The sequence below is a fragment of the Protopterus annectens genome, chromosome 7.part0 (assembly GCF_019279795.1).
Source record: "Protopterus annectens isolate FY-2018-M chromosome 7.part0, PAN1.0, whole genome shotgun sequence".
NCBI classification, from domain to species: Eukaryota; Metazoa; Chordata; order Ceratodontiformes; family Protopteridae; genus Protopterus; species Protopterus annectens.
In genome coordinates, this window is record NC_056739.1 from 1,370,690,388 (window position 1) to 1,370,711,280 (window position 20,893).

Here is a 20,893-nt window from a genome sequence, read left to right on the forward strand (position 1 = left end):
GGGGGATACTTGGGGTAACAGGCTGAAGTCAAAGGAAATATACTGTATTAGAAGGGAGAAAAATGAGATTCAGAATTCAAAATCATTTTTAACATTGCATCTGGACAATAATTATTGAAGGGATGTCAGGAAAGGAGTCGGGGAAAAGGATGACAATAAATGATGGTGTGTGTGCAAATGGAGAGAGTAGGAATGGAGTAAGTAGAAATGGAAAAGATAAATACAGGGGATTGTTGACATTAGCTAGAGAAATATTTTTGAAAATTAAACAGTGGGAGGGAAATTGGAGTCATATAAGAGAATTATAAAGTAATTTTCTGAATATGTGCCAAAGGGTGAATATGGGGAAAAAGAAAGACACAGTACCTTAAAGACAGTGAATAACAGGAGGATATCAAAGCTCACATGGACATTAACTGAACTTCTTGCTATGAAACACTGAAAGAAATGGTGAAGTAAAATACAAAGGAAGCATGCAGGGAAACCACTGCAGAGGCCAGGACATTGGAGAGTCCAGCTGTATAAAAAATATATATCCAGCACAATGATAGAAAAGTAACATACACACTGGTTGTAGCAAGTTACACCTGAAAATGTGGTATATGTCAAATGGTATGGAAGAAAAAGTCTCAAGAAAAGTACATGGATAGTTATTCATTGATCATATAGCAGAAAACTAGAATGCATTTTGTATTTATGCGTTACAAATCTACAAAGCTGCAGACACACAGGTGAAAACAGCCCTCTCCAAAGCAAAAAACACAGCATCAATGGGACCGGATGGCATCCCAGGCTGCGTCTTACACGAGCTCCAAAATGAACTAACCCCTCACCTAAACTCACTGTTCAAACTCAGCCTCACCACAGGCTATGGACCCAAAGAATGGCATACAGCAACAGTTATCCCGCTCCACAAAGGTGGTGCCACAACAGACCCCGGGAACTATCGCCCTATAAGTCTGACTAGCTTGGTCTGCAAAGCCATGGAGTGCATCATCATGGAACTCATTAACAGAGACATTGGCAACCTCCAGAGACTGGACCCTACCCAATTCGGCTTTGTTAAAGGCAGATCCTGCCTCCTAAACCTGGTCGACTTTTTTGAAACTGTCACCAAGGCCATAGATGAAGGAAAGGTAGTCCACACAGCCTACCTGGACCTCGTAAAGGCCTTCGACACCATTCTCGACTCAGGCATTATAGATAAGCTCACCAGCTTGAACATTAACCCCTATGTCACGAGATGGGTTGCAAACTGGCTCATGGATAGAACTCACATGGTCAGAGTTGCGGGTGCTATGTCCGACTCCAAACTGGTTACAAGTGGCGTCCCACAGGGCTCAGTCCTGGGACCCCTCCTGTTTGGTAAATACTTCTCTGAGGTACAGGCAAGCACGGGAGGACTGTGGCTAACCAAGTTGGCAGATGACTACAAACTGGGGGCCATAATCAACTCCACGGCTGACACTGACATTCTCCAGAAAGGTCTCACGGAGACGAATACCCGGTGTCAGAATCATGGCCTTAAGCTAAATGCCAAAAAGTGTATAGTCATCCCCTTTGGTAAGAACAAACTGCCCACAAACTACCACATAGGAGGTAGTCCACTAAGTTCGGAAGATGTAATTAGGGACTTAGGGACCTAAGCAGATAGCAACCTCTCCTTTGACAATCACATTGCCAAAGTGGTTAGAAAATCCTTCTATGTAGCCCACCTAATCACAAAAGGGTTCGCATCTAGATCAAAAGAGGTTATTGTGCCCCTCTACTCATCACTCATCAGGCCCATAATAGAGTACAATGCCCCATTTGGGACGTACCTTACTCAACACCTGCAACAGCTGAAAAGACCCCAGAAGTACCTCACCAAGAGGATCATGGGCCTCAAGCAGATGCCCTATGCAGCCATGCTAAAGAAACTCCAGCTTTACTCGGTTGCTTACCGCCTTCTCAGAGGAGACCTCTGCCTTACGTATAAGGCCATGTCTGACCCTGAATTAATGGACATGCTCCACCTAAAGAAAACCAAATCTCTTAGAGCCACATGCTCTAGGGATGTAAACCTCAGTACAACAATTAATAGGACATGCTGGAGGGACAGATTCCTGTCCTAGAGACTTTCCTCGCTCTGGAATAGAATCCCAATCTATGTTAGGCAAAGCCCCTCACTGACTCTCTTCAAGAGAAATCTTGACGAGTGGATGGGAAATCATAAATTTACACCACTATTACATCAGCAGCTCTGCTGGACAGAGGCCCAGGAAACTAATCTAAAAGGGAGACGAAAGCCAACACATTCTGGCTAGGCTTATAAATGCCCTTGGGCAGATAGCCTAGTACCTACCTATGAACCTATTATTAATATGGCATAAAGACATAGGAAAGGAAGTACTTAATTATAAATTATGCTTCATGATTGGTTAATGCATGCCTGATTATAATGGGCATGTGCAATTAAGTGATACATATGAAACAGAGTACTTTGTTAAACATGATATATTACTATTAAATAATGGTAAGAAAAGAAAGTAGAAAGCATTTTAGATTCTCTTTTCAAATGAACCACATTTGTACTGGTACAGAAAAATATTTTATTATAAACTTGATTAAGGCGCATTACTTGTGCTAGTACAAATACTAGAGAAAGGCATGCAGCTTTTCTTAGGCATTGCATTCTTCTGTTGGGTAATACTTGATAGGAGTAGGTTATAAGTTGCTGTACAATATAGGGTAAGTTACACTGCAAGAAGAAAAAAAATGTGGTATACTTTTCTATCTACTGTTACATTCTATGACAGCTGATTAGAGACATTTGGACCAAATTTTTTATTTTATTTATTTATTTATTTTCAGTTTGATGACCGGGGAAGTCCACAGGGCTCGACCTGTGGAGAAAAGCTCCACAGTACAAAATACAATTGAAGATACAGAAATGTATAGTAAAACACAGTTACAAATAAACAATACAAATCAGAGTGAAAGAAATAATATGTACAAAATTTACACAGAAAAAATGTCATATGGATTTCGAATACAAATACATGTCAGAGAGAAAGAGAAACGTATTTACAATATTTACATAGAACAAAGTATTGTGGATTCTCAGTCATTGATGAAGAACCATGCATTTACAAAGCCTAGATGCACAAGAGGTGCGACAGCTAGATTGGGAGAATGCAGTTACATTTCCATTTAGAAGAGAGGTAGGAGTGAAGCTGAATTTTAAAGTTGTCAGTGTTCTGCATAGTCCTTAGGAAGGCAGGGAGATAATTCCATTTCTTGGCTAAGGAAAAAGAGAGGAGAAGTTGTCCCGTCAGTTGCTTAGGTTTGTGGACAGTAATTAAGTTTGGGTGTTCAGATCTTGAGAGTTCTACTTGGGATGAATAGGGGTAGGATGTTAGTGAGTGCAGGGCATTTAATGGGGTTGAATATTAGCCTGTGAGCTGTAGTAAGTTGGAGGTAGTCCAGATAATTAGGGAATTCTAAACTATGTAGAGAATGGAGGCCAATACAATGATTGTAGGAGTATTTGGCTTTGGTAATGAATTCTGAGATTTTGTTGTAACAATTTTCAAGTTTAGAAGAGATGGAGGAAGATAAATTGGTCAGTAAGGGAGCACCGTACATTAGGGAGGGAGGGAGATAAATAGAGGTGAGTGTTTGTCTAGCAGAAGGAGAGAGGAAGTTATTGTTTCTGTATAGCATACCAAGTTTTTGATGTTTTTTTATATTTTGCTGTATGTGGGTATTGAACTTTAGGTGTTCATCTGCAGTTACACTGAGTAATTTGGCAAAGGGAACAACTTCAATAGGAGGAGCTGTCTGTTTTGGCTTTGGACTTGGAAGGAGCTTTTGTCATAAGGGAAGGATTTTGAGGGTGGGAATAGTAATATTTTAGATTTGTTAGCATTAAGAGAAAGGTGGATTTGGAGCATCCAGGTCTCAGTGGTTGAGAAGGCGTTCTGGGTCTTAGCAGTTCGGTGAAGTTAGTGGCAGAATAGACTAGAGTTGAGTCATCTGCATATTGTATGACTTTGGCATTAGGGACAGCAGAGTGAAAATTATTGATAAAGATATTGAACAGCATTGGACCGCAGGGGGTGGCTCATGCTATTGGGCTGCAGGACTGCAGCTCCCCCAGCTGTAAAAATGAAAATAAAAGAAAAAAGAAAAATAAAAGTAAAAAAGAAACACGAGTCTCACAACTTTGGTGTGTGTGTGTGTGTGTGTGTGTGTGTGTGTGTGTGTGTGTGTGTGTGTGTAATGCCCCAGTTAAATATACCTGGTGGCTGGACTCAAACCCTATACCTTGGGAGTAGGTGGCAAGAACTAGAATTCCCTACCCACCACCACTTGTGATATTTTTGCCTCATATGTTTGTTCTTGTGAAATTTGTGGCTTTATGGATTTTGAATTCACTACATAATGACAGGCATTTGAATCAGACTTCATATTCTTCAGAAAGTACATGGTAACACAAAACCTTTTATTCTAACAATTTTCTGTTTATGAGATCAATATTTGAAATTTGCCCCTATTTTTGGGGCTGTATTCCCCCATTATTGGCTTTGTCTAGGTATTCTGTGCTAAGAGGTTGACAGCTATGGTGAGAACTGAATTCACTAAATGATAGCCATTTAAGTTTCAGTCTAGCTGTCGTTCAAGAAACTGCTGAATTGGCATAGTGGTATGTTGCTCTGACTAGTGCACAGGATCCAGGGTTCAGGATTTGGCAGTAAAATGCATGGTGGTAACACAACATTTTATTCTAGCAACTTTCCAAGATTATACAAGCAATGTTTAAAATATGTCCCTAGTTTTTGGGCTTTTGTCCCCCCCCCCCCACACACAAATAAATTTTGGCTTTTTCCAGATTTCTTGTGCTTCAAAGTTGAGAGATACAGACAGTTGAGTGACAAGTGGATTTTACAAGGAGCTGAGAGCTTGAAGAGATGTTTAATGTTGCTTATGCTGAGTCTGCTTGTATTGTTAATAAAACAACATGTAGTGTACTTGCTTTTGATGCAGAAGGCTGTGGGTTCTACTCCCACAGTATATAGATGCATTGCTGATACTGTACTGTGCTGTACTTTTAAAGGGAGTGGATGCTGCAGTCCTGAGAATGTCTTCTTAGGTGAGATGCCTAGTAACGATGAACCTGTTATCAGTTTGCCATCCATTCCCTACTGCAACATTACTAGCTTATCATTTTTTAAATGTAACATAGGCAATTTATTCCTCAATGGCAACATGAACTTTATTTGTAGATGAAACAATGAAATATAACGTTGTTTGCTAGCAGCAACCTCTTCATTAGTTACAGATCTCTTTAATGTGGAATTATTTAGATGACTTTTACTTCTGCAGAGATTGTGCATATTTACTGATACGGGTGGATTGTAGAAGTTTGAGTAGACTTTTATGATGGAAATGTTCTGAACTGGGCAGTTTTGTCATTATTGGTATATGCATTTTGTTTCATTGTTTGCTGGAAAAATGTTCAAAACAATACATTTAAAATGGCCTCTAACAGCTGTACTGTATTATACAAGGAATATAATTTAATACAATCAGGAAGGTGTATCACATGTATGTTTCCTGTGCAAGGGAGTATGACTTGAAAACAGCCGAAAGTTAATCTTTATCTGCCACTGGACAGATGTGTTTTCTTTGAATGTGGGTTTCAATGCTGTTTCAATGAATGTGAGTTTCAAGGGCAGAGAAGTTTTAATGCTAAGTCTATTTTCATTGTGAGACTGCATTGCTTTGTTTAGCAGATGTCTATTAGTGTTTGTACTGTAAAATGTAAAATAAAACTTTTAAATGAAATCCAAATCATCATAGAAGTAAAGCAGTATGCACTTTACAGTATTTATGGTGAATGGGGCGAAATAGCCGTAATGGGACATGGGAATAGCTGCAAGGGGGAGGCCCCATTCGACCATGATTTTGTGAGGGGGGAAGGGAGGCAAACTCAGACATCCCCGGCTGAACTATACCTCTTAACTGTCCAGATTTTTGCAGAATGAATAGATTTTTGCTTATTTTTGGTTTGTTCCTCATAAAATTTGTGGTTTTCTGGCAAATCATTTAGGAATGAAGTCACTAAATAATAGACATTGAGTTTCAGACTTAATACTCTTCAGAAGAATGCATGCTAAGGCAAGACCTGTTGTTCTGTCAACTAAGTTTATACAAGAGCAATTTTTAGTACTGTTTACATGTCCCCCCAATATGTTTAACCTTGTCCAGTTTTCCTGCATTAAGAGGATGAGAGGTACTTGCAAATAAATCACTTTATTGAATTAGGTATATCCAAACCTCTCAACTGTCCCTGATTTTGGCACAAAATGTTGCTCTCCCCCTAATAATACCGCCGCAAAATGGAAAATTTGGAATTAACGTGGAGAGTTTACAATTAATAAATAATTGTAATGATCAGAGTTATAGATTACTTTTAATTTCAGAAATGCATGTAGATTTTCTTATTTTGTCAGCTGCTCAAGTTAACAGTACTAATATTAAAAAAGTGTCCCTTCTTTGACAGGTTCCCAGCTGTATTGTGTGGCTATTTTATATTTTTGCATCACATTTTTTGTCCGTTTTTCATACAATTGTGGTTTTCTGGCAAATTAGTGGCAAACCATTAAAGAGTGAAGTTAGAAAATAATGACAGACATTTGAGTTTCAGTTTTCATGCCCTTCAGAAAATTCATACCAATGCAAGACCTACTATTCTATTAACTTTCTAAGTTTATAAGAGCAATATTTAAAAATTGTCCTTATTTTTTGGGCATTTGTCCCACTTCTGTTTATGGCTTTGTCTAGATTTCTTGCTCTGAGGCTAGGCTGAGAGGTATGACAAATGTGTCAGGGCCATCACCGTCAGCCAGAGACATTTCAAATTGTGGCATACTTGTTGCACCCCACTCCCCCACGTAGTGACTCTGGATGTGTCCAAGCAAGGCAAGAAGCAGTTATGCAGTGTAAGTGTGCAGAGTATCCCCCCATCCAAGGTAGACACAAGTACTACAGTGGCTTTTCATCTGTCCTTGATTTTGCAGAATGTTCTGGTTTTCTGTCATATTTATATACTGTTGATTTATGCTTCTTCTTATTCAGAAAATGCATATCATTGCAGTGCCTGTTGCTCTGTGTTTAAGTAGCAATGCTTTAATGACCATCAGGTAAGCTTGTTTGAGACTGTAAGATGCAGTTAAGCTTTAATAAGCATACTGTTAAATAATTACCAACATTGAAAGCCTTTTTGTTGTTGCCATGCAGAGAATATTTACATAACTAGATTGAATATAAGCCTTAGGTATTGAAATGCATATAGGTTCATAGGTTCATAGGTTAGTACTAGGCTAACTGCCTTCATGGGCCATGTTAAGCCTATCCAATTACCCCATGTGAGAATCAAACCCTGCACCTTGTGTTTCTAAGGTAAGCACCTTAACCATTACGCCAACCTCCCTCTGGCAGTATTTGTAATAAAGGGCAGATTTAAAGTATTTTCTGAAGCGCATTACATTTGTTGTAGACTTGCAGTCATCTTTGCAGGCTTTACCCGTAAACTAAACAGAATGCCAATCTATCATGTGTGGTCCATAACCTGTGCAGTAACCCTTTAAGCAATTTATCTTGAGCTTGTTTCTTGTTTACTGTTCATTTTTTTTACTTTGACCATTTTTTCTCTATGAAACAAGTAGATTGTTGACAGGCAGCAGGTCTTTTTTGGATAAGAAATATTTTTACAAGTATTGCTACTTTCAGCATGTTACTTGGTACTTTTATAAAGCTGAATATAAATTACAGTTAGAACTACAGTGCAAGGAGAAGTGGTTTGAGTTGAGTGCTGCTTGTTTTTTTATACTTGATTTTGACTGGCATTCCAGTAATGTATTTAAAAAGTAATTTATTTTTTCATGCCTCGCAACCTTTTTGTTTCCATCTAGATATTAAGTAAGCTGTCATGTAGCCAATGCATTCAAATATTTTTTTCTTCAACGATTCATTTTGTCTTCATTGGACTCTCCTAATGATGGTTTGGCAGTGGCACCCAGGGCAGCATATTTAATTAAAGTCCCAGTTTTTGCAGGTTTTTAGCATAGACCCCCCGTCTAGTTGGCTACACCCCTTCCTGTTGGCCTCACCCATTCAGCTGTCTCCTGCAGCCCTCCTTTGATTTGAAGTCACCAGCCACCACTGTTGGACCGAGAATGGATCCCTGAGGTACACCGGTAGGGTGAGTAGAAAAGGTTAGGTGCCTTTTCTCCATTTCACAGCCTGAGATCTGTCGGACATGTAACCTGAGAACCAGAGTAGGATGTTTTGGGAGAGATTTAGGTTTGAATGATGGCTCAGAAGATGGGTATGGGAACTGTTGTTGTGCTATGGCCAGGTCAGAAACCATGTTGGGTTGGAGTAAGAAGATGGTTTTGAGTTAGGAAAGGCATAAGTTGGAGGTGAATGCATTTTTCTAGGATCTTGGGAGATTGGGGAGAGGATAGCTATGGGGCAGAAGTTTGCGATATTAGTGTTTTTCCCTCCTTTATGGAGAGGTAGAATAAAGGCTGTACACCAGAGTTTGGGGACATAGAATTCCTGTATGTATCTGTTGATTAAGATGGTAATGGGGAGTGCAATCCCATCAGCAGCCGACTTAAGGAAGAAAGAGGGTATATTGTCAGGGGCATTGGATCAGAGTTTTAGTTTGGAGAGAACTCTTTTTATGTAGATGGTGGAGACAGGTTAGAGCTCAAACATGGGGGAAGAGTGAGAGTTAGGGGGTGGGGGGCTTGACTTAGATGGGGAAAATGTAGAGGGGAGGGGTTATTGTTAGGAAAAGTCTTGGTTAATTCTGATATTGAGTTGATAAAGAAAGAGTTGTACAAACAGGCTATTTCTAGATCAGACTTACTAGGGTCAGGGCAGGGATTGTTTTTAGTGCCTGGGTTGAGAAGTGAGTTTATTGAGTTCCAGAACTGCCTGGGGTTTTTAGTGCAGTTGGACTGGGGTTTGATGCAATAGGATTTTTTGTCTCTGTAACTTGTTTTTTTTTTGCAAGGTTACGAAGCTGTGTATATTCAAGAAGGGTTGCGGGGAGGTTGTTTTTTTGGTAACGTTTCCAGGATTTGTCTCTTTACGCACAGTATGTTTGGTGTCTTTAGTTAGCCATGGGGCAGTATTGGTTTTTATTCTTTTTGTTCTTGAAGGCATTAGGGAGTTTAGGGCTTTTAGGAAGGTGGAGTTAAAGTAGTTGACGGCATTGTCAAGTGGTAGAGTTTTTAGAATACTGCAATTTAGTTGTTTGAGGGAATTTGAGAAAGTTTTGATGTCAAAGTTACTGAGGTTATGAGTGTGTATGCATTGATGTTGAGTAGGGGGGGAGAAGATTGCTCGGTGGATGAAGGCTGGGAGGTGGTTGGGGATGGTACCAGAGTTGGTGAATTTATTTGGAAGGGAGACTAGGATCCAGTCAAGTGTGGATCCTGGAGGGTTTATTTTATTGGGTCTGGTGATGGAGTGGGTTACTTGGATAAAGTTGAAGAGATTGATGGATAGGGAAGGTGTGGGGTTGTTAATTTTGTTCCAATCTATGTTTATGTCACCTAGTATGTAAGTCTCAAGGTTACTTTCAGTTGAGGCCCATAAGAGAATGTCTTCGAGAATTGAGGTATTATTTCCGGGAGGGATATAAAGGGTGATGATATAGAGGCTTTTATGATTATTCATTTTTAGTAATCCTGCTACTAGTTCTGCATTAGCAAATTGAGGAATAGGACTTGGGAAAGGATTTATAATGAGAAGGTTGGAGTAGATTAATACAACATCTCCTTAACATTTTTGAAATGACTGGGCAGCAGTACGGGGTTTGAGTCACATCACTGCAACCAAAAGTGTGATGAACAAACATCTAGGTTATGTCACTATACTGTATAATTTAGTTATACCTTAATTGTCATACCTTTAATCCTACCTTACTTTTGTTACTATACAAGTAACCCAGGCTGAGCCTGTAAATGGTCATATTGGATAAGTGTTCTACCCTGGTAAAGAAAATTAAATGAATGAATGAATAAGTAAATAAGGTTTGAATTCCACTGCCATCATCCAAAAAGACATGCAAGTAGGTGAATTGCTGACTCTAAATTGACTTTAAGTATGTGTGCAGTGTGTGTGTGTGTGTGTGTGTGTGTGTGTGTGTGTGTGTGTGTGTGTGTGTGTGTGTGTGTGTGTGTGTGTGTGACATGGAAGAAAAAGTTGGTAATCCACTTTGTTTCCTGCTTGCCCAGTAAACTTCAAGGATGGTGGTGGTTGTTCATGGTGTTGCTATAGAAGATGGCCAGACAGCATTCAAATCCACACTGCCCAAAGGGGGAAGGGAGTAGGGGGCTTGTCTCCCTGCAAGAAAATCTTTCCTCCAAATTTTCAATGAAAGCAGTTTCAGTGAACATTTTCAGTGATTTTACACTTGCCTAAACTGCCTTTGATGATTTCACATGAATCACAAAAATATGAGATGAGTTATAATCTCTCAACCCACATCACTGTAAGTCATATAATGTGCCATGGAGTGCTTGTCCTTAAGGGTGTATTATAATGTGCTCCACTGCCTCAGGCAATAGCAATACCTGCCATACCTAAAGGAGCTTTACATTGTCCAGCTGCAGATTTGAGTTATAATCCGTCTTCTTACGATTTCATCCACCTTAGTCTGAGTCCAAAGTCTTCCAGTGGAATCTTACCACCAATAATTTAAACTTCTTTAAAATAAGTTTGCACACACACACACACACACACACACACACACACACACACACACACACACACACACACACACACATACATACACACACATACACACACACAATATTTTCCAAAAAGGGTTGTACAACACACTCTCTCTGATTTTACAATAATAGTGCTGTCAGTCAGACTTTTTTGGAAGCTAAAACCACAGACTACTGTTTACGGATAAAATGGGCTAACCTTTAAATGTCTGACTAGCAGCTATAAATTGAGCAGTAACACTTTGAAGGGCTGATATCCTCAGTTAGCTGCACACCTGTGTAACATGCATGGCCTTAAACTAACAACAAATACATCAGCCACAAACATTTGAAGATCAGTAGTAAGACCTGGAATAAAGAAAATACAGCATTATACTTGAAGTGTAAATATGCAAACAGAAACATTATTGCACAAGGAAGTTAAAATAAAGTTTTTAAACAGACAGGTTACACTCAACCAATGCTATTTATCTGCTAAATTTGAACTTAAATTTATTTATTGAAGCCTCCAGTTTTCAAGCTCAAAACCAGAATTTCACAGAGTCCTTACAGACAGTATAGTACAACTGAGCTCTGCCCACCTGTGTAAATATTCACAAGAAAATCCAGTATCTGACTCTCTAGCAGGCAAAGTAGTGACTGACTTAATTATGGTCTCTCTCTCTCTCTCTCTAAATATATGAGTGCATGTGTGTGGGTACCAGACACGAATTTCTGGCTCCAGTTTGAATTTCAGACAGCTCTTTCTTTCTTTCTTAGGTACATACATTTTTTTCTGGTAGTAGAAGTGGGAGTCCCACCAAAGTATTGTAGAAATAAGGCATCATCATGCACTTTTAGTACAACATCTTCCAAGGAAGTTTAGACTTTACTAAACAATGCAAAGGTGTACACAGTGAAGAAACAGAGATGCCTCATTTTCCCCTGTAATAAATACCCACTGCAGCAAATGTGTTCTAAATACAAATTTTCTTCCTTTCATCTTACTAATTTTTTTCTTAATTAATATATGTACAGCTTGAGTACAGCAGAGTTCACTAACCCCTAGATTTCATTTCTGAAAAAAAAAGAAGATTTTATCAAGGTATTATTGTCTGAAACTTAATGGTGCACTTGCAGATAGCTTCCTTACCAGGAAAAGTACTACATATTATGGCTACAGAAGATGTGAATAACAATTATGCCACTGGCAGAAGAATACTGTTGTGAGCTCATCCTTCCTTTACAACTGTTTTAGCAGGTAGTTCCAATTTACTGTACAGTCTGACTGCTTTATCTGGTGAAATCTACATCCACTTATGTTTTAGGTTTGTCAGGTGATCTGGCCAAAGTGAACATGGCATTCATTTTTAATGGCCTTTAGGAACACCCTCTGGCTAGCACACATGGTCACCTTCTTAAAGGCCATAAGGATGTAGGGTAGAGCAAGTATGTGTTTCTTCTCTAGTCTGGCTACTTTCAACAGGTTATGCATTATGCTCTACATCTTTTTTGTCTGTTGTGCAATAGCAAAGGGAATGTTCCTCTAACTGAACATAGTACTAATAGTGCCTTAAAGAGTGCACACCTGCTACCATGCAATATCACAAATGGGGAAAGTCCTACCAGACAGGAGTAGGTCAGACTTTCTAGGTTCATGGCCGTGGTAATAGCAGTATGCCGTGCTGGACATCTTTCCCCTCTTCTGTGTGTGGGTAACTACGCAATGCAGAATACTATGACAAGGTATGTCTTCCATCACTTCTACCTCCATCTTAATTAACACTTCTTGGATAATATGGGTGGGTGCCTCAGTTGCTGACACTATTATCTTCTTTATCATACCCTTAGATGCGGCCACTGTTGCAGCTGATGCAGCTGGTTCATGCTGGTAAGGTATGGACTTCAGTAGCTGCTTTTTGTAGACTATACTCCTGAGAATGCACGCTCAGAACTTGTGCTTCTCTGTAGAATACTAAAGGTGGTACAAGTAGCCCTCTACATTTAGGATTTACCCCTCTGACCAGTCACGCAGGGGAGTACATTGCACTGCCTATGCCTAGTGCATAGTCCCAAGTATTCTGGCCTGTTGTGCTTGCACATGTGGATGGTCATTTAGCTTCCATATTTGAGGCTCCTGCTGTATCACAACATGCTGCACACCTGCCTTGGGTCACAGTGTGTGCGTGTGTGTGTGTGTGTGTGTGTGTGTGTTGATATTACAGCTGCTAGCTTTCTCTCTGTCCTGCTTGGAGAGCACCTGCACATCTAGGGCTCTATGTCCCTTGTAACATCTGTGGTGCTGTTTCCTCATCCATAAACCCTCCAGTGAGTACCACACCAAGTACATAATTGTTGCTGCCACTGACATCCTGCCATAATGTTCAATTCCCTGTTCAGCTGTGAGGTCTGTGGCACTTGCACGGCATGCGTATAGGTGAACCAGGTCAGGGGTTCCTAGCATACCTGTTATATATATGTTCATGTTTACTAATGTATTGTGCTGTGTGCACCACTACCCAACCTGCCACACATACACTTTGTTAGTTGACATCAAGGACAGATAGGGAGTACACTAGAATGCTCAGCTTTCTACTTTCACAGCCACAGTGAGGAGTTGGCTTTTGTGGCAGTCTACCACTAAGACCTGTGTATTGTTTCTCTCAAACTGTTTAAAACAGTGACTCCCCTGTCCTATGGTGAATATGCTGTATTAGTTCAGTTGTTGACCAGTTTCCTTTTAACTCTGTTTTGTGCTCTAGAGGATACCAATACATTGCTCACATCTATACAGATTGATTATATATTTTGCATAAAACATTAGGTCAGGGAAGTAGGGTTCTACCAGAGAGAGCATGAGCAAACCAGTTATGGGTTCTTATGAACATGGAATAAAAGTCAAAATGTGCTTCCTATATTTCCTTTTATAAGAAACAAAATTGATATTTTTTCCTACATACAACACATATTTTTATATGCAAACACACACACACACACACACACACACACACACACACACACACACGCACGCACGCACACACACACACACACACACACACACACACACACACACACACACTGTATACTTTTATGTCTGCCTTATATTTCTGCTTCTCATTTTCATTTCTCCCACTGTTTATGATATGCTCTAATTATAACCCCTACATTCAAAAGAACAAATGCTAAACATTGGTAAATGTTTACTATTTTAACAGGTGTTAAGATGTGTCTTCATACATAGAAAAGTGCTTCATAAAGTATTTTGTTGAAGAAACCAAGCTTTCAATTCTGCTTAAGTATGTTTGCTGAAATAAAGTGAACTCTAAAGATTCATAAAGGAACAAATGTGTATAAATAAAGCACACTGCTATATTTAGAAAATCATTTAAGCAGTGTTTTTATATGTAATTGATCATTAACCTTTTAATCTGGTAGATGCAGAAAAAAATTATTTCTCTACACAAAAAAAGGAAATATTATTATCGTCATAGCATGCAACCACACTACAAATAAGTTAATCTGAAATAATGCAATCAAGAATTTGAATTCTATCTTGTGCATCTTAATAAACAACCTGAGTGATGAAATGTCTCAGGGTTGTTATCCATCCAATTAAAATAAATTTTCTTTACAAATAATGCAAGCACTGTACCTCATATTCCAACTCCTCTCTGTCAATTTCTTGAGAAACACCAGGAAGGTAGTCATTTGGGTCATAAAACTCATGGGCTGATGGATGACTGAAAAGACATAGAGGGATACACAGGAGTTAGTGAAGACATTTTTACAGAAAAGCAGAGATGAAATAATATTTACAGTGAGACTATATTTTACTCCAATAAATTCTGTTAAATGAATACTGCACATTCTGCAGTGTTTTGCCCTTCGTACTGTAATGAAATACCTGTGCCATAATATAAACTTGGTGATTATATTTTGAAGAGCTCTTGTTGCACCACAGCTTAAGTCCAGGATGCAGTATCCACACTCACAGAATATGGACAGCATAAATTCTATAACAGTCTGCATTTAACATGTTAACTATTACAAAGTAGCTGGATAATTCCAAGTAAACAAAATATTTAGCAGTACTTCTTGTATTTTTCTAGTACAGTCCTTAAAGATGCAAGTTCATACACGTAAAATAAGTTATTCAGGAAATAAATTAACAAATCAATGTTAAGTGTAGCTAAGTTAATCAGAACATATATGTTCTATTTTAATTTTATAGGGACACTTACTACACTGATTTCTTTAAAACAAATAGGTATGACACCTACATGGCAACTAAACTACTACAGTCTAGACAGGAGAGTACCTACATTTCCAAATTATGTTTCACACCAGGGGTTGGCTGTCGCAATGACCTCTGATGCATACAGCAGAGTAGCCATACACAGAATCTCCCATTTTCTGTGTTTATTGCCTCATGTGTGTATACCAGTCACAGCAAAAAGAGAAAATATCTATCTATACATGACTGTCCGATCTAGCTAAACTGGAAGTATTTCTGCTTCTTGAACTGTTTTAAACTGTTTAAAGTTGTTTTTGCACCTGCACTTTTAAAGTTTGTCCTGTTTGTTGCATTTACCTGTTGAGGCTACACACTCAAGTGCGCTATCCTGTGTTACATATTTATTGCATTTTGCTGCTGTTTGTTGCAAAAAAGAAAAAAAAAATTATCCTTGTTTCCCATCTTTCCTGACCTAGAGTAGTCCAAATACAGGCTTTGCTGTATTCTGGACTTTTGGAAAGTTCCTGTGTTGCCCATTTCCTTTCTTGGATAAAGGGAGGCTTCTTTGTTCATCAGTGGCAGTGGGGAGCTTGGAGCAGCCTATCTAACCCTGGAGGAGTGTTCCCAGCACAAGAATCTGGTAGTCTATTGGCCGTTTTGGGCCAATTTCTAGCTCTTTGAAGTCCCTGTGTATAAAACCCGCTTTAGCGCGGCTTTGCACGATTTTGCGCATAGCACAGCATCGGGCAGCGCCGCTTAATTGGGTTTAAACCATTCTCGGCTCCACAAAGTCTGCTCTTCACTTTTTCCCTTAGAACTGATCTAGTTCTCATAATAAACACCCTATTCCCACTCTAAAGCCTGGCACTTGCTCACTAAAGCAATTATATAAGTCAGCACTAAAAAATTAAAAGCACTACACCCTTACAAACTCCCCTTGAGTACTTTGTTACCCATTGGCCCTTTTTTCAATTATAAAGGAATTCCCAATACTATTCTAGCATGTCCAAAGGTCAGTTGTCAATCTCCTCTCCGGTCCAGCTGGTGAATCTGGGAATCTTGAGGCAATGTTACAACTGCCTCATGTACACAGATGACCCTCTCCTCCTCCCAACAAATTCCAACACATGTGAGAGATGCAACCATATAGCCAAACTGGAGGCTATGCTCTCTCAACTCAGTACTGGCGTAACCAGTCAGGAGGAGAAGGAAACCACACTCACTACAATTCCAGTCTCACACAGACCTACCACGACAGCAAACCAAACACATAAACACACAAAAACATACTTGGAGGCTCTAAAAAAAATCTGCCTAAGCAGCAGAGACCTCCAAAGCAGACACCCAAGCAACCGCTACCCCAAAACAAAACACGTGCAACACATAGCTCACAAAGCCAGTGTGCTGAACAGTCACAGCCCTTAAGGCTAAACAACGCACCTGATACACTTGTAATAGGTGACTCTATCGTCAGGCACACTGACGTCCTGCTCACCAGGCTGAACAAGGAGAAGGTCACGGTGAGCTGCCTGTCGGGCGCTAGGATCCGCCACATAACACAAGCACTCAGGTCACTCCAAGGCAAGTACAAATATGACACAGTCATTGTCCATGCTGGTGTGAATAACCTGAGATGTGCCTCCCTGGACTACATGAAAAGAGACATAGAGGAGCTCTCTGAGCATGTAGCCCAGGCCGGTATGACCCTGACCTTGAGTAGCATCTTACCCTCACCAAGAATGATGCCACAATATGAAGACAAGATGATCAATTTCAACAATTGGCTTAAGTATTGGTGTCATTCAAAGGGGATCCAATGTCTGTCTGCCTGGGATGATATGCTCGACAAGCCACGATGCTTCGCTAGGGACGGCTTGCACCTGTCACCCCTGGGCTTTTGGATATTGGCAAAGGCTCTTGCCACCCCCATAGTGCCTTTTTTAGGCAAGGCTCAAAAAACAAACCCACCTCCATAGGTATCACAAGGGATAAGAAACTAAGAGTAATGCTACTCAACGCCAGAAGTCTAAACCTCAGGATGCATGCACTCAAAACTCTCCTTAGCATGGAGAACATCAATATCTGTGCAGTAACAGAAACCTGGTTCAAGGCTCCCGAGAGCACCCCAGCACTACCGGGTTATACCTCATACCATGTTTTTCGGCCCCAAAACTTGGACCGAACCACAAAAGGAGGGGGAGTATCAATATTCATCAAAGATACCCACACCTCCAGGTTGGTGGCACAGCACGAAGCATCAGAGACTATCCATGTGCAACTAACAGTGGGTAAAACTGCCTTCCAGTTTATAGCCTGCTACAGACCACCCTCCCAAACCCAGGAACACCACTCGGCCTTCCTGAGAACACTGGAAAATATGAAGGTCTCTCCAAACACCATTACACTGGGTGACTTACACTACCCTAACATAGATTGGGAGCATTACTCTAGCTCCAACACCCTAGCCCAAAGGTTCCTATAGCATTTGAGTTTATAAATTCTAGGAACCTTTGGGCTAGGGTGTTCCAACTTGTTGCCACTCCCACAAGAGGGGAAAACATACTGGACCTGATCATCACCAACATGGGGACTCTATGCTCCAGACCAGAAGTGTATCCCTCACTGGTAAGATCAGACCATAAACTAATCTCACTAGATATTCACATCCCGACCCCAGCCCCTGCCCAGAAAACCACAGTGAAAAGCTTCTCTAAAGCAAATTTCACACTCCTCAAAACCGAGGTGGAATCCTTCAAAGCCCCTGGTCCTGTGGAAAATACGGCCCAGACCGCAGAATCCTTTATAAACGCATTCTATGAACACCTTCAGCAATGCAGGGATCATGCAATCCTAAATAAAACCAAGACCCAATCCTCCAAAGTTAGGCGTCCTGTCTGGTGGACCCCAGCCATAAACAAACTATACAATAGAAGGAGGACGCTACTACATGATAGAGCAAAATCCCAAAAAGGGAAGGCATCTCTGATCAGTATTAGCAAAAAACTACGGGAACTCATAAAATCGTCTAAGGCCAGCTTCGAGAGAAAAATTGCACAGGACACTAAGGATAATCACAAGGCTTTCTTTAGTTATGTTAGGAACCTGGGTGGGAATTCCCAGATATGCTCAGAATTAGTCCAAAATGACAAAAAATACACCAAACCCACAGACATTGCCAACATCCTAGCTGACAGGTTCAGCGCAAACTTCTCCCCCCCTTCCCCACCAAAAGGGCAAATATCAATCCCAGCAGAGTGCTGCCCCCCTGACATCTCAGATGCTCAGGTAGGAGCCGCCCTCTCCAAAGCAAAAAACACAGCATCAATGGGACCAGACGGTGTCCCGGGCTGCGTCCTACATGAACTCCAAGAAGAACTAAACCCAAACATAGAACTACTGTTCAATCTCAGCCTTACTACAGGATATGTACCCAAAGAGTGGCATACAGCAACAGTGGTCCCTCTCCACAAAGGTGGTGCCTCAATGGAGCCTGGAAACTATCGCCCCATAAGCCTGACTAGCCTGGTCTGCAAAGCTATGGAAAGGATCATCATGGACCTCATAAATAAAGATATTGGGGACCTACAGACACTGGATCCTACCCAGTTCGGCTTTGTTAAGGGCAGATCCTGCCTCTTAAACCTGGTCGATTTCTTTGAAACAGTCACCAAGGCCATTGACGAGGGGAATGTGGTCCACACAGCCTACCTGGACCTTGCAAAAGCCTTCGATACAATACCCCACTCGGGCATTATAGATAAGCTCACCAGCTTAAATATAAACCCCTATGTCACTAGATGGGTTGCAAAATGGCTCAAGGACAGAACCCACATGGTTAGAATTGCTGGAGCCATGTCAGACTCCAAACCAGTCACAAGTGGCGTCCCACAAGGCTCAGTCCTTGGACCTCTCTTGTTCGGTATATATTTATCGGAGGTACAGGCTAACACAGAAGGACTGCGGCTGACCAAGTTCACAGATGACTGCAAACTGGGTGCCATAATCGACTCTCCAGCCGACACAAGCATCCTCCAAAAGGGCCTCATAGAAACAGACAACTGGTGCCAGAGCCATGGCCTCAAGCTAAACGCCAAAAAGTGTATAGTCATCCCCTTTGGCAAAAATAAAGTGCCCACAAATTACCACATAGGTGGTAATCCATTAATCTGGAAGAAGTAATTAGGGACCTGGGGACCCAAGTTGATAGCAATCTCTCATTTGACAACCACATGGCCAAAGTGGTTAGAAAAACATTTTATATAGCCCACCTAATCATGAAGGGATTCACATCTAGATCAGGGGAGGTCATCGTGCCTCTTTACTCATCCCTCATCAGGCCCATAATTGAGTACAATGCCCCTTTTGGGATGTACCTTAACAGACACCTGCAGCAACTGGAAAGACCCCAAAAGTACCTCACCAAGAGGATCAAAGGGCTCAAACAGATGCCATATGCTGCCCGGTTAAAGAAACTCCAGCTCTACTCAGTGGCATACTGCCTGCTCAGAGGCGATCTGTGCCTGACGTATAAAGCCATGTACAACCCGAATTAATGGACATGCTGCACCTCAGAAAATCCAAATCCCATCGAGCTACGCACTCGAGAGACTTGAACCTCAGCACTGAAATAAATAGGACATGCTGGAGGGACAGATTCATAACCCAGAGGCTCCCTTCACTCTGGAATAAAATCCCAGTCCAGGTTAGGCAGAGTCCCTCATTGACTCTCTTCAAGAGGAATCTTGATGAGTGGATGGGAGATCATAGGTTTACCCCGGGTATCACTTCTGTGTCACTGTTAGACAGAGGCACAGTATACTAACCTCGAAAAAGGGCATAGCAAAATTCATTTAAAATGGGTGGCGAAAGCCAAACACACTCTGGCTAGGCTTATAAATGCCCTAGGGCAGATAGCCTTGTATGAACCTATGAACCTATATATATATATATATATATATATATATAAAGAGAGAGACAGAGAGAGAGATATAGATATAGATGTACTTCTAAACATCAATGTGCACAAATCTTGAATGGCTGATGATCAATCTCAAAAGATTGAAAGTCAAAACCCCTGGTACACCTTCATGTGTGTGTGTGTGTGTGTGTGTGTGTGGGGGGGGGGGGGGCTGCACCCCCACATTCCCTGGTAATTATACATACTAACCCTGAGATTGCTCTACAGTGGGGAAAGGGCAATTTCCCCAATCCCCAATGTGCAGAATCTTGCACGGACTTAACACTGGCAGAAGTGATCAAATGAGTTTCAATCACTTCTACTGGTCTTAAACATGTTTGAGATTACAAATGTTCAGTTTATATGGAGCGTTTCCAGATCTATATGTACACACACACACACACACACACACACACACACACACACACACACACACGTATATATCTATCTATCTATATATATTTACACACACACGTGTGTGTGTGTGTGTGTGTGTGTGTGTGTGTGTGTGTGTGTGTGCGTGAAACATGCAGTCTACATTTTGGCTATGATTTTCAGATGCACTTATTCTGGCAGGGGAAGGAAAAGTGTATGAGCCATATTACTGAATGAAGTGACAAAAAGGGAAAGCAACTGTCATTTTTACTGAGAAACATGATCCCCACTGCACCCCACATACCCCATACTTTGTACCCCACATACTTCCTCATCTCTAAATACGCTAACTATGAGATCATAAAGAAATGTGGGGAAAGGCATGCTCACTATTTAAACTGCAAACATTTGGAAAAAGAAGGAATCTACTGAATAAAACATCCAATTCCACTTCTGCTGGAGCACAACTCAACAGCTTGCCTCTTCCATCTTCCCTTGTAACAAACTAATCATTTAACAAATAGGTTAGGCTTGCTGAAAAGTATAAGAAAG

The 20,893-nt window shown here is 40.7% G+C and overlaps 1 protein-coding gene across 1 annotated transcript in view; it reads right to left on the reverse strand.

Annotated features, from left to right (window-relative positions):
- LOC122807051 (E3 ubiquitin-protein ligase PDZRN3-like) overlaps positions 1 to 20,893 on the reverse strand; it is a 439,175-nt gene that overhangs the window by 243,413 nt on the left and 174,869 nt on the right. Inside the window, exon 3 of the mRNA XM_044077973.1 lies at positions 14,428 to 14,515. Within this exon, the coding sequence (XP_043933908.1) occupies positions 14,428 to 14,515 (88 nt within the window). The remainder of the gene's footprint in view (positions 1 to 14,427; positions 14,516 to 20,893) is intronic.